Source organism: Cibotium barometz, chromosome 13, assembly GCF_041138505.1.
Source record: "Cibotium barometz isolate CiBa-2024 chromosome 13, ASM4113850v1, whole genome shotgun sequence".
Classification (NCBI taxonomy): domain Eukaryota; kingdom Viridiplantae; phylum Streptophyta; class Polypodiopsida; order Cyatheales; family Cibotiaceae; genus Cibotium; species Cibotium barometz.
The window spans coordinates 60344645-60359569 of record NC_141058.1 but is presented as its reverse complement, the minus strand read 5'-3'; the positions used below and the strand labels follow the sequence as shown (position 1 = coordinate 60359569).

The following is a 14925-nucleotide window of genomic DNA, read 5'->3' as shown; positions in this document are numbered from 1 at the left end:
GACAAAACCCTGCAGACCAAAAAGTGTCCCATCTACCAGGCATCACCGAACCATATCTCCGGATCCTGCTCTCACCCAAGTGGTGCTCCTGCATCATCAAAATGTCAATGCTGCCACCAACCAGGCATCTCTGAAGCTCCTGCCTCAAGCAACCTCGATAGCGTATAAAGTGTGCTCCGCCAAGGCCTTGTACATTCCATGAGATGATCCTCATGGATGCCCTGCTGAGGTGGATGCTGTCTCAGCCGTACGGCGGGCCTTCGCAAGCGGCTTGGATGGAGAGTAGTCCCCATCCGAACGGCTGCGAATCTGCCCACCCGGTGTACTGCAAGAATCCCGGATCAGGCGCCAGTGGCTGTGGCCCATGGCGACTGCCTCCTGCTCTGACAGAGCAACCTCGTGTATACTCACATATCCAGGGTCGCGTGCCAAGTCTGCCACTATGCGCACGACCAAATGCCGAATCCCTGAGGTATCCACACTCCCGGGATCCAAGAAAAAATGAGCCAACTCCCAAAGTCGGCCTATCACATCTGTCACCTCCAGATCGCTCATGTGGTGAGAAAACTCAACTGCCTGAGTCTTCAAAGTGCTGAGAGCGAGCTCTAGAGTCCACTCCCGGTCACAAGGTCCACAAAGAGGGAACGAGAAGGCCACCGCTGAGTCTAGTGCCTCCTCCCCGCGGGCCGGAGGTATCACTACATGAACTCGAATGGGTGCTGGCTCATGGGGGCCCTCTGCTCCAAAAAGCCGTGTGAAGGTATAATCAAAGGCCTCCGAGCGCTGTCTAATGCCAAGGTGACTCAGCCGACTGCGGATAGATGAAATCCGTGAGGCCCTAATCGGCATAGGTCTCCTCTGTGATACTCGAGCGAGGTCAGTGCTCAGCGCTCTCCGGACTGCAGGTGATCGCCAGGGAACTGCCAGGGCCTCCCGGGAAGGTGAGGCGGGCGGAGGGGGAGGAGGGGGAGGCGAGGGAGGTGGAGAGGGAGTCGCTGCCGAAACCGGAGCGGGGGCGGAAGGAGGCGATGGTGGAAGCGAGGCGGTGGGAGGGGAACGGGGTGGGGGGGTGAAGGAGGGGGAGCTGGCATCTCCTGGTCCTCAGTCGCTGCAGGGGTCTCCTCCTGAAGGGGAGCAAAGCTGTTCCTCACGGGAACCCAGAGAGGCTGAGACTGTGGCTGCTGCTGCAGCGGTCTCTGGGCGTGCTGCTGTGGCTGTCTCCCTCGGCGGCGCCCCTGTCCAGGCTGCCACTCTGAGGTCTCTGTGGCCTGAGCAAGTGTCCCGGAGGCAGCCTGCCGAGCCGAATCTGTGGGCGGGCCATCAGTAGCCTGCTGCTGTGGTGAGGGTCGAGGTCTCCTGCGAGGGCAGGCCTTGGCCAGATGACCGACCTGCCTGCAAATGAAGCACTGGTTCGGGAGCCCCGAGAACTCCACTGTCTGATCTATCCACCCCCCCCCTATCGTAGGTAGCTGAATGACCTTAGGAAGGGAGCAGATGTCAGACACCAACACTCTGACCGAAGGTAGCCCAGCTGCTCTGGCCACCACTGAAGCTGCTGAGGGGCCCGTCTCTAGTACCGAGCCCACCAAAGCTCCGAGCCTGGAGAGGAGCGGAAGATACTCCCAGCGGAGACCAGGGAAACAAACTGTAACATGGAAGAGGCGCTCTCCCTGCTCCGCCCGCTGCTGGGTCAAATCCATGCTGCCAAGGTCTGAAGAAAGCCCGAGCACCCCTGATGTCAAGGGGACTCATGGCAAGGACCTTGGCAACGCTCTGGGCGGCCTCGAACTCGATCTGATAATGTCCCCGGCCCAGAAGCTGTACATCCAAGATCTTGCCCACATCTGCAAGAAGGCGGGCCTGAAGAAGATCCCTGATCTCCCCTCTGCTGGGGCGAGTGCCGACTATACGGCAGATGGTGGAATGAGCCTGGAGGCGTTCCACCTCTGCGGTGAGGCTCGCTTCCTCTTCCGGCGAAAGAGAAAGCCTGATGGGGGTGACCTCGGGGGCGGGCGAGGGGGCTGCGGATGAGTCCCTCTGAGGCGGGGCGGGAGGAGCCTCCATTAGAGTCTGAAGCTGCGGCGAAGGCGAGGCGAAGGCGGGAACTTGCTGGAACCGAACTGCACACAGAGAGGCGGGATACGGAGCGAAAAAGAAAAACAAAACCCCAAGGGGGGGCGGAAGCAAGAAGGAGGGGGGGGGTGGGAGAAGGCGAAGGAGAAAAAAGAAAAAAAACCCCAAAAAAGGGGAAGGCGGGGGCTGCGCGCAAGAGGGAAGGGGAGGAAGCGAGCAGGCGGCAGGGGGGGGATGAGGCGCAGCAGAGTGGAAGGGGGGCGCGAAGACAAGGGGGAGGCGCGAGGAGAGGAAGCGAGGCGGAACAGAAAAAAAGGGGGGGGGGCGCAACAGCGGAAGCAGGCGGGGGGGGGCTAGAAAAACCCAGGCGGCGGGCAATGCAGGCGGAGGGGGGGAAAGAGCGATGGGCAGGCGGGGGGGCGAGCAGGCAGGGGGGGGGGGGGCGACAGGCGCAAGGCAGAACCACGAGCAGGGAGAGGGGAGGTGGGAGCTTCAGCGAGCCGGCGTCATCGAAAAAATCCTTAGAGAAGGCTTTCTAGTTCTGTATTTCGTATATTATCAGTTTTGGATAGTTTATAACATTTAAAAAAAGGCTTGTTTATATGCAAAAGAGAACAAAATGCAACGAACATATTTAAAAATAGAGGAAAATTGATAATTTTTTAAAAAATAAAAAAAATATAGATTTTTATTTAAAAAGATAGAAGATGGCCATCTCAACGCATGAAAGCTACAAAGAGGAACCCTAACCTTGGCATGCATCATCTGGTAAGGTAGAGGCAAAGTGGGCAAGTCACATTAGGTAGGTTCAACCACTCTGTGTCACTGAGTAAAGAGTAGTTAGTTAGTTACATCAAAACTTTTCCTGCCAAGTGTCGGGTGGTCATTTGCATAGTGGTAATGAGTACTTACCTTGTGAAGGACCATTATTTTTAGTCCTTTGGAGGACTCTAAAAGATTCCATAGAGTTCAAACACCTAGAATGTTTGGCAAACCTTAGTAAAGGGGATCCAATCATGGCTAGAACATCAAAAGTTAATAATGTTAGTTAGTAATGTGTGTGCACGGGTGCGTGTGCACATGCATGTGTGTGTGTTACATGTACCGACCCACAGATTTAGTTTAGAACCAGCTAAACACTTCAGTACAAAGTTTAAACATGAATTAAGAAAGCAGACCAATCGACTCTTACACAAGCTTGAATAATAAAATTCAAATTCAGTTCATGCATAGCAAGACTAGCAGATCATATAACAAAGGCAAACTTGTAGTGGAGCGAAACCATTTTAAAACCCATTGATAAGCACATTGAAATGGAAATGCACAGAGGTTGTCAATGCTACATAATTAGCACATATATGTGAGGGAGCACCACTGTTACCTGTGTCACCATCCAAAAACAAACATGAGTTAGAACTTGTGTTTGAAGTTGCGAAGAAAGGTGTTCTGCCCAACCAGAATCAGAGTTGCTGACGCACTAAATCCCCAGGGGGCTTCAGAATCACACTTGTTATTATGCTGGCACTTTACCATGAGTGCAGGCTTCATATATTCATCACACTAGAATGGTCTGCCTGACCGAAGTATTTACCCGCTATTGTCATGAGGATATTAAGCATGTGAAGCTCTTCATCATCTGATTTCTTTTCCACTCTCAGCTCTGCACATTTTCGCAACAGGTCACGGAATGCAGCAGTAGTTTGGTCGTCAAGTGGAGAGTCTACAACAGCTGCCAGCGCAAACAGCCACACTGCTCTGTCATACACAAGATTGCTTTGCTCTTTGAGCCACGACACATGATATCTAAACAGAGTTGCTCTTGAGACCTCATCCAATCTCAGCAGAACTTGAAGAACAGGAGAATGCACAACTTCTTCACAAATATTATCTTTAGGAAAAGCTTCTTTATCTGTGGAAGGTATAGTTGCATCTTCCTGCAAATCAAAAAGAATCTCGTTTGATCTACTGGGACCAAAACACAGCGACTTCCAAACAGCTTCGTTTCGTATTGGTGGCAGATCCTCAACGGTGTCTTCTTGCAGAGCTGAAGTATTAGGTAAGGCCTGCGACAACAACAAAAAAAATTAGAATACATACAAGTAGGAAAATATGCCGCTACAGTCATAAAAAAGAAGCAAAAGCAGTATCTCTACACGAGGAAAAAGAGGAGAACAAGTCCACAAACGTGCGCACGTAAATTCATGAACCTCTTCTTTAGGCAAAACTGGCCTCTGAGATCAGAATAATATTCTGTACACTAATTGTGATAGGAGATGCAAGGGCATCCCCCAGAACTAACAATACACGAACAAACTTGAGTGCAATAATTTTTGGCACGACTGTCAAATATGTTAGTGATTCCTGCCCAAGTATCATTCTTAGAGCTGCAAGTTTACTCTTTGTTTAGACCTTGGGATTGGAAAGGCTGGCGAGGTGTCCATGGAACATGTCACTGATCTCCATGTTGTCTCTGTCAGAATGCACAGCGGAAATGAAGACAACTGCTGTAGAGAGCAAAACGCAGATGAAAGAGAGAGAGAGAGAGCTGTGTAACTCTGCTATATATACACCCAAGGACGAGCCCTCATCCTACAGTTTGCAGGAGAGACGGAGAGGGTCACCTTCATGAGGAAGAGGGTCATACTACGGGGTTTAGAGGGAGCTCCTATTTTCTTGGATGATGATCTCACGAGGATGCAGCTTGAGCATAGGAGAACTTGCATGCCACGAGTCTTACACGCGAGGAGAGAAGGCAAGAAGGCCTTCTATCGAGATGGTCGGGTCATCATTGATGGCCGGCCCATGGATTAGCGGTTTGGGGCCTATGGGACAAAAACCAAGCCACTGACAGAGGTACACATAGCGGTATGGAACTGTAATGGTTCACTATGGGTGCAGCCTGGACGACTGGAGCATGTTATGGTGGGGAGAGACATCATACTTCTGACAGAGACACATCAGAGCCCAGAGAGAGGGCTACCTCGAGTAGAGGGATTCCAGTGGGAGTCAGCATACAGGAGGACCACACGCCAGGGTACCTCGAGAGGGTCGGGGGGAGTAGCAGTCCTATTCAGACGGGAGCTACAGGGGAGACTGAGAGTGGTAGCACAGGATCCAGAGGCCAGATACATGTGGATCAGCTTACAGCTCTCACAGGACAGGGTTATATACATAGCTCTATGTTACTTTTCTCCGTCGGGATCCTTCTATGTCATTACAGAGGACATGCCACAGGAGGAGGAGACAGGAGCCTCGCCATACACTTGTCTGTCAGAGGAGATTATGCATTATTCTACACTAGGGGAAGTATTTCTTACGGGCGACTTCAATGCCCACACACAGAGCAGACAGTGTGAGGTGTATGACTATGATGACATGGAGATCCTCCACCCTGTGGATCCAGAGGAGATAGGGGCTAGTCGGGCATCAGAGGACACTGGACCAGACAGAGGACATTATGGGGATCACTTACTAGAGTTGGGAGCCAGGCATCGTCTCGTTATTTATAACGGGATGCTACAGTGGCCGGGATCAGGAGGGCTGACATGCTTCCCACATGGGGGTCATACATGGACCAGAGGCACGGTGGTAGACTACATTATGGGGTCTTTGGAGGCATCACAGCTTGTCACCTCATTCTCCATTCCACCTCGTCCTATTGGGGCAGATCATACATACTTGGCATTTTCACTAGCCGGATCACCAGTATCACCAGCCCCCCACATACCGACGCCACACACTACCATCTACTTCACACATGACATGGCAGACATATACACTGGCAGAGTAGAGGATGGGCTCCTACTCATGGATCCCCTGGCATCTATGGATACCATTACAGCCCAGCTCGCATCACTCCTACACACGGCTGCATTACAGAGCTTCCCACATCGTGTACACTCAGGAGAGCCTGCGAGACCTGGGACTATGCCCCAGAACAGATGGTATGATGACGAGTGCAGAGCCCTATACTCACGGCTCCGCATACAGAGAGCCTTGGGAGCCATCACAGAGCAGGAGTCGAGGAGAGAGATGAGGAGACTTACTCGCCGCAAAAGGCGGGCCTTCGCAGAGATACAGGAGCTAGAGATCTTTCATTTCTTCATGAGTAGAGATAGCCCTGTCTCATGGCGGCATTTCAGAGAGCCCCGGACCCCGACACCTATTGCAGACCCACAGACATGGCACACATATGCAGAGGGTCTATACCATGCCCCACAGCAGCCACCTATACCTCAGCCACAGGAGCCTCAACCTACCACAGCTAGCTTCTTTACCCACTCGATGGTACAGGAAGCTATCCGCCGCCTACAGCATGGACGGGCCGCCGACCATATGGGCCTGCAGGGTGAGCATCTCATATATGCAGTAGATTCTTTAGCTCCTTTTCTTGCACACCTGTTTAACAGGGCACTAGCAGAGGGTTTGCCTGCGGAGTGGACGATGCACACCATTGTGCCGATTCACAATACAGGGGATATGCTCGATCCGAGCAACTACAGGACGGTTATGGTTGGCCACGTGCTGGCCAAACTCTATGGTGCAGTGCTGGAGCAAGAGCTTAGCTTATATGCTGAGCGAGCAGGTTTACGCTCATCACGGCAGGCAGGCTTCAAGAGAGCTTTCTCTACCACTGACCATGTATTCACTTTGAGATGTATGATTGATCAGGCCAAAGTGAGGAAGAGAAAGCTCTATTGCTGCTTTGTGGATTTCCGCAAGGCATTTGACACAGTACCACGAGAGAGGCTCTTTCAGCGCCTGCAGTCTCTTGGCATACCAGCAGATATGACATGGGGCATCTATGCATTATATGAGCAGGTTTTTGGGCGAGTCAAATGTCCAGGAGGTATGTCCGAGACTATTGCTAGCACCATTGGTGTGAAGCAAGGATGCCCACTTTCCCCCACGCTATTTGGGTTATACATTGATGAGGTGGCTGACTTCATTACACGGGGAGGCGGAGATGGAGTTGATTTAGCAGGTACCTCAGTACATATTATGCTCTATGCTGATGATATTGTATTAGTGTCTGAGTCCCAGGTGGTCTACAGCAGCATCTACATGCACTCGATGATTTCTGCACATAGAGGGGTCTTACTGTGAACCTTGGGAAAACCAAGGTTATGGTCTTTCATACATCGCGACAGGGCAGGAGTCAGCTGACATTCACTCTCGCAGGATGCCAGGTGGAGGTGGTGACATCATACGTGTACCTAGGGGTTACCTTCTCTGCAGCAGCCACACGCTTTACCATGGGTTCAGCAGCCAGAGCTAGATTGACACGGGGATATGCAGCATTGGCTATGCTAGAGAGACAGTGCCACCAGGCGCATTTTCAGGAGCCCCGGACAAAGGGGTGGCTATTTGACACATTAGTCACACCGGCATTGATGTATGGAGCAGCAGTATGGGCGCCAGGCCTTGCTACCCATTGGTGGACACAGATAGAGAGACCACAGGCCCTCTGACATTATCCGAGCAGAGTTTGCTGCGCCTCCTATGATGGTAGAGGCCATATTCCAGACTATATGCCTGCTAGACAGATTCAGAGAGATGCCACAGGACAGATTATCATACAGAGCTTTTCAGGCATCTAGACAGTTGGCTGAGGCAGGAGACAGAGGATCATGGTATGCACAGGTCACACATTGGTTCTCACAGCATGGCCTAGACATGGATCATCTACCACCATTCCAGTATGACAGGGATGCACCACATATCCGTCTCTCTCATAGTGAGAGGAACAGAGTATTGAGACAGGATCTATGGCAGCTCTATACACGAGAGACATGGATATCGCCTACACAGCCTCTTCCACCGAAGATGCTATACTACAGAGATCACTTCATGAGTATCACTGATGATGGAGGGCTTTTTACCACACGGCTCCCGAGTGGCTATTGGTCAGCTCAGAGTTTCATCACACCGATTGGAGATTGAGACTGGCAGAGCAGCACGGATCCCTCGAGAGGAGAGGGTATGCAGATTGTGTAGAGAGGAGGTGGAGAGTGAGGAGCATTATGTATGCAGATGCAGAGCATATACAGCCATCAGAGAGAGATATCCCATTTTATTCAGAGAGCCACATTCCCTACGCCAGATCTTTGAGGCAGCAGACCAGCGCATACTGGGGAGATACATTCTAGACATACAGCGCCACAGAGAGACATTATTACAGGCTCAGACAGCTCCAGAGGGGGGGGCGACAGACACAGATTACTACATTTTTTCAGAGATCCATACCCCTCCCAGCCCCTACACGGCAGGGAATTACTCTCCAGAGAGCAGAGACACTTAGAGCCCGCAGGAGACAGAGGACACCTGGCTTTCGGACACCACGCCTATACCAGAGAGAGATGACAGAGATCAGAGCTCAGTTTCACAGAGAGGGTGCGGAGCGACTGGCTCGCTTCAGAGCACACCCAAGCATGTTCTTCAGGGAGATGTGGACACCCCCTTCACTGATGTATACCATTTTATACCCCCAGTATGGTACAGGATGGAGCTAGCTAGGTTGCATATCATGATTGTATACTCCATGCATATAGCTTTGCATTCTCCTAGTAGTAGAGCTCCATCCCCTCCACACCCAGATTCAGCTTTTTTTTATTCAGTACTTTTTCATTAAAAAGATACAATAATTGGTATCAGAGCTGAAACAGATCAATCACTCATAATACCACTGCTTGCTGCAGTTATGCGCTCCCATCTTGCTGCACCAACTACTACTACCTGCTTAGAGCTATGCGTCGCGATGGTTCAAAAGGCCACATTTCAACGAGACTTCATTGTCTCACCTCTTTTGGTGTGAGATATGAATCAATGTCAACCTCACCCCGTGAAACGTTTCAGCCCCGAAACGTTTCACCTCAAAACGGATCAAGAAACATCGAAACATTTCATCACTCGACAAGGGATTTTATTGAAACACTGGGCCAAAACACTATTATTGATGGTGTTCTTGAGCCTATCCTAATTTGTAGGGATAGAAGCATTCTAGGTCTTCCACTCATCTCACACATCCAGGTCCAACAAGCTATCAGAAATGAAGCCAAGTGCACATTGATTTATGTCTGTAGCCAACGATCTATTGTTTAGTCACCAACCCCATTAAAGCTAAAGCTAGAGCCTCCTAGCACAGTTTCAAGACATCATGCTAAAGGATGATCTCCCGCCGCAGTTCCCACCCAAGTCGTCCCGAAGATTATCACATTGAGTTGGTCCCCGGGACAGAACCGCCCAGTAAGTTCCCCTATCACCTTTCTAAGGCATTGGAGGGTGAACTAAAGCAGCAGCTTTCCTAGTTACTCCGGACTAGCTTTATTCGGCCTTCAACCTCGCCCTTTGGTGCACCTATCTTGTTTGTGCAAAAGAAAGACAAGTCCACACAATTATGCATAGACTACAAGGTTCTTAACAAGCTCACAGTGAAGAACAAGTTTCCCAATGCCCAAGATTGAGTATATCCTTGAGCAACTCAACGATGCAAAGTTCTTTTCGAAGATAGACCTCAAGAGTGGCTATTATCAAGTAACAAGTTCGGATCTTTACGGCTAACATTCCAAAAACAGCCTTCAGGACTAAACGTGGCCATTACAAGTTTGTGGTGATGCCATTCGGTCTCACCAATGCACCAGCGACATTTAACAAGATGATGTCTCAGGTATCTATGGAGATCATAGGAAAGTACGTGTTCATCTTTTTTAGATGATATACTCATCTTTTCTACTACTACAGAGCAGCATGAGTAGGATGTTGAAAAGGTCTTGCAACTTTTGCGAGACAATGCGCTCTACATCAATGCAAAGAAAAGCAAGTTTGGAGTAGAAGAAATTCATTATCTAGAAGTAAGGGAAATTCTCGAATAGGATATTTCCAAGAATACTCAGGAGATCCGCTCTTTTGTAGGTCTTTGCCAAGCATACAATTCCCATATGGACAAGTTTTCCAACCTTGCAGCACCTCTTATAGATCTTCTCAAGGATGTTGAACACGCATCGACAGAAGGTGTCTATCATGGGCAAAGCACTCCAGGTGTCACAAATACGAAAGCATATACACAAAAAATCTTATCCCATACATAACATCATGGCATAATACGTAGGCATCTGACAATACATAATCATGCTTTGAAACCACTGAAACAACCATATGAGAAACCTACACAAGACACAGCACTAGAGGTATCTTTATTACCAACAGAGTGTTCCAATACAAGAGAACGGGTGCCAGAGAGTAAACACTCTACGGAATGGCACCAGATACATCCAGAATATGATGAAAACAAATAAAACAATTGCCTAAGACCTCAACCTCAGCCTTCCAAGAGTTCCTCGGGCACAGCCATACTCAAGTACGTGATCACACCCTCTAGCAGGAGTGTTGTCCCGAATAACCAGCCATGAAAACCCTAGCTCTAGCCACCCGAACGTTCACCCTTAGAGCCACTTCACAAAGGTTTAGATACTGTTTGCCTTCGAATTTGTCGCGAACCTTGCTGAATTTGACTGAACAGCACTGTTTTCAGCCCTCAAACATGCTGTACAAGTCACTCCAAGAGATGAGATGGAACCCAGAGTCTTCGGAGCAACAAAGATAGCCCTGAAATCTGCTATACAGCAGTTGACCAGCCCAGTAGGGGAGCCAAAAGTAGTCACCTGCTATGAGAGAGAGAGAGAGAGAGAGAGAGAGAGAAGAATCGCTTCTATCTGTAGCAGCTATGGAGGCAAGTGATCAGCTATATATCAGCCCTGGAAGGAGTCGACCAGCCCTGGAGAGCTGTTGTGCATGCCAAACTGACTCCTATCTTCAAACCCTAGAGTGTTCCACTCCAAAAACAACTGGAAATGGGACGCCTAGCTGCTTTTGGCTTCTCCGCCTTCGAGAATAGCGACTCCTGGAGCTATTATTGCATGATGGGCTGCCCACCTTGAGTAATGGAAGAGTTTCATTAAAAACTGGTCCACTTGATGTGAACACTTTATAAACTGTCCGCCCAAAATTAAGTGTACGTGAACACTTTATTGCATGATGGGCTGCCCACCTTGAGTAATGGCCAAGTTACATTAAAAACTTGTCCACTTGATGTGAACACTTTATAAACTGTCCGCCCAAACTTAAGTGTATATGAACACTATAATTTGTTCGCCCAAATTTAAGTGTACCTGCACTCATAAACCTTAGTATAATAAAATATAAGTTGTAAGTTGATTACCACCTGCAAAACACATAAGACCACCGCCTCAATCCCAAACAGGTGTGTAAACAAGCATCCATAGGTTTCCAGGCGTCCCGGAGGCCATGGACAATCACAAGCAGAAATACCAGGCATTGTCCAGGAATCTAAGACAAGTCATTCATGCATGTCAAAACAAACATAAATGCTTTATGCACAATATTTTGAATTCCACCTCCCAACTTATTCATCTTGTACAGAACCTGTCTCAAGAACCGCCCATACAAGTCTCACTAGGGTGTCCACCCTTCCATGAGACTTCATCAGTATTGCCAGGAACTCTCACCAGGGTATCTACCTTCCATGAAGCCCTTCCACATGTACCGAGCCATGCCAGGAACTCACACCAGGATATCAATCCTTCCATGGAGTCCTTCCACATGTAACAAACCATGCCAGGAGCTCACACCAAGATCTCAATCCTTCCATGGAGTCCTTCCAAATATACTAAACCATGCCTGGAACACACACCAAGGTCTATACCTATCCTTCCATGGCATTCCTCCACATGTGTATAGTCAAAAATATGACACTAGGCAATAAAGGAAGTTGCCTCTGAGTCTCCAGTTTTCACATTGGCTTCATGGAATGATCCTTTCAAGGTAATTACCGATGCAAGCAATCCAACCATGGGAGCTGTCCTCTAGCAAGTGTAAACGGAAGGGCAACTGTACACGGAAAATCTTATCAATCATGAAAATTGAAAATACACATAAGCATGCCAGACAAAAGAAGATGACAAATCTGCACAGTACACCACACTAGGGGCCAGAAGATGGGCTGACCCCCCCCCCTCCCCCTTTTATGGTTAGATTACCAAAAAGGAGTCTGCTTCCAAATACAACTTCACGAGTGCCCAAGGACTCTCCATTGGCTAGCACCTGTCTCTTCCAGTACAATATGAAAGCAAAACAAATACATATGCAGAATTTTGTTGACAATCTTCAGCACAAGAAGGCACTTCCGGCATCAAGCACATGCAGGACAACTATGGACAGCCCATAGCACTCCTGCATCAGCCCGGAACAACCTTGTGTATTCACCCTCCTCCTATATGGCTCATAGGACAAGTCGACCAGCCATGAAAGGCTGTTTGCAGCAGCTGACCAACCATCTGCATGTCTTTTCAACTTATAGACCCACTTAGTACCAATGGCTTTCTTGCCTTTGGGCAAATCAACCAAATCCCATGTTTGATTCCTTTTAATAGAATCAAGCTCATCCTGCATGGCTTTATTCCGATGCACATTGTCTCGTGCATCCACAAATGAATCAGGCTCATCATCATCCTGTAAACAGGCTGCCATAACCATATTCAAATCCATGATGTGTGCATGCTCATTGGTCCGTGTCTCCCTATGAGTACGACCAGCAAGAGGACCCTCTAGATGGCTGTCCTGTAATGTCCTCAGATACCATCTAGGTATGTGTCTGACCTCTGGAGCCTGCTGCCCCATATTTGGCTCAACTACTGGCTAAATAGCCTGCTGAATTTCTGCACCATCTTCATGATTAGCTGGCTGTCCTGTACCTTCATGGGTTGGATCACCAACTGTGGAATGAAACTCCATAGGTAGTAGACCTTCAAACACATCATTTTCAGCCTGATTTACATCATAACCAGCCATGGATATTTCTGATTTTTCATCAAAAATCACATCCCAACTAGTGAATATCTTCTTGGATAGTGGGTCATATAACCGGTAGCCCTTGCTCTCACGGCTATACCCAACAAAAATACATTTTGTGGCTTTATCATCCAACTTCCTCCTCAACTCTTTGGGTATGTGTGCATATGCAAGACACCCAAAAGTACGAAAATGTGATACCGAAGGCTTGCGGCCATGCCAAGCCTCAAAAGGAGTAATGGAAACCAATGCCTTTGTGGGACATCGATTTAAAATATGACAAGCACACATAACAGCTTTCACCCAAAAGATATGTGGTAGCTTCTTTGCCTTTAACATACATCTGACCATCTCCATGAGTGACCGATTCTTTCTTTCTGCAACCCCATTCTGCTGTGGAGTATAAGGAGTAGTATACTGATGTTTGATACCTCTACTCTCAAGAAAGGAATTCAACATGTGTGACACATATTCCCCCCCTCGGTCAGAACGGAGAGTTTTAACATTGCATCCTGACTCTGTTTCAGCAAGTGCTACAAAGGCCAAAAATGCATCATATACCTGTGATTTCTGTGTCAACGGATAGACCCAGCATATACGAGAGAAGTCATCAATAAATGTAGCAAAATAGAAGCACAAGAAGCCAAGAAAGCAGAGTGTCGAATAAATAGACCATAGCAAGAGCATAAACCAATAAAGCTCCTAACTTGATGAACATTCTGAAGTTCTAGCCAATCCTTGATGGCTTGATCTTTGTGGGATCCATGCGTACTCCATCTTTGGAGACAATATGTACCAAATAGTGAATCTCTGACAACAAGAATTCACTCTTCTTTCCATTAATGAAAAGCTTGTGTTTCCTTAACTCTTCAAAAACTATGGCGAGATGCTCTTTATGCTCAGCCTCATACTCTTTGAAAAGATAATCATATCATCAAAGAAAGTTCCTGTAAACTTTCGGTGAGGTCTACACATTCTGTCCATTATTCTATTAAAAGTGACGGGAGCATTTGTAAGTCCAAATGGCACAACCAAATACTCATATAGCCCAAATGAAGTCCGAAAATCCGTTTTGTGCACATCTTGAGGTACCACTCGAATCTAATGGTAACCACTCTTAAGATCAATGCGACTGAAACAAGCAGCTCCCTCAAGTTTATCAAGAATATCATCAATTCGAGGAATGAGAAACTTGTTCTTGATGGTAATCTTGTTAAGGACCTTGTAATCAACACATTCTGTATGTCCCATCCTTTTTCTGCACAAGTAAAACTGGAGAACAATAAGGCGAAGAACTTGGCCTTATCAATCCTTTCTCAAGCAAATCATTCACTTGAATCATGATTTCCTCCTGTTGGACAACACTCACCCTATAAGGAGATCGGTTAGGAGGAGAGCTTCCAAGGATTATGTCAATACAATGATCTCTGGCCTCTCTGTGGGTGACTATCCTAGTAGGGAATTAGCAAAACAATCAGCATATTCACTTAAGAAAGCAATCTTATCTTGATCTACGGGATTTACACCATCATGCTCAACATTATCACGTACAAAGACCAAGTAAGAACAAGCTGATTTCTTTATTGCCTTGGAAATAGATATGTGGCTTACAACAGGTATGGTAGTCCCAGTAGTACCTGCATCTGCCAAAACTTTGAAACATGAGAAGAAACGGATTCGCCTTCATCGTGTGTTAGCCAATCCCATTCCTTTCGTACATCCTTCTCGGAGTGAGGAGGGAGGAATTGATCATAGAATTGCTCTTTAAAGGCACTCCATGTACGAGCAACCATCCTGTCCAAAAGCTTTGCCACCCACCAATCACTTGCAATCTATTTAAGGTGCATACCCACATGCTTGGGCATAGATTTCTCAGTAAATTCCTCAATACAAAAGGCTATTTCAAATTGTCTTATGAAAGCAAGTGCCTTGGTGGTATCCAACTTTCCATTATACCACCAAGTGCCTTAGTGGTATCCAACTTTC

The 14925-nt window shown here is 47.9% G+C and overlaps 1 protein-coding gene across 2 annotated transcripts in view; it reads right to left on the bottom strand.

Annotated features, from left to right (window-relative positions):
* Positions 1 to 3344: 3344 nt before the first annotated feature.
* Positions 3345 to 14925, bottom strand: part of LOC147632901 (uncharacterized) — a 57761-nt gene continuing 46180 nt past the window's right edge. For both annotated transcript variants that reach the window (XM_086807808.1, XM_086807807.1), the window contains exon 4: positions 3345 to 4136. In XM_086807808.1, coding sequence (XP_086663934.1) covers positions 3618 to 4136 — 519 coding nt within the window. In that variant the 3' untranslated portion in view covers positions 3345 to 3617. The remainder of the gene's footprint in view (positions 4137 to 14925) is intronic.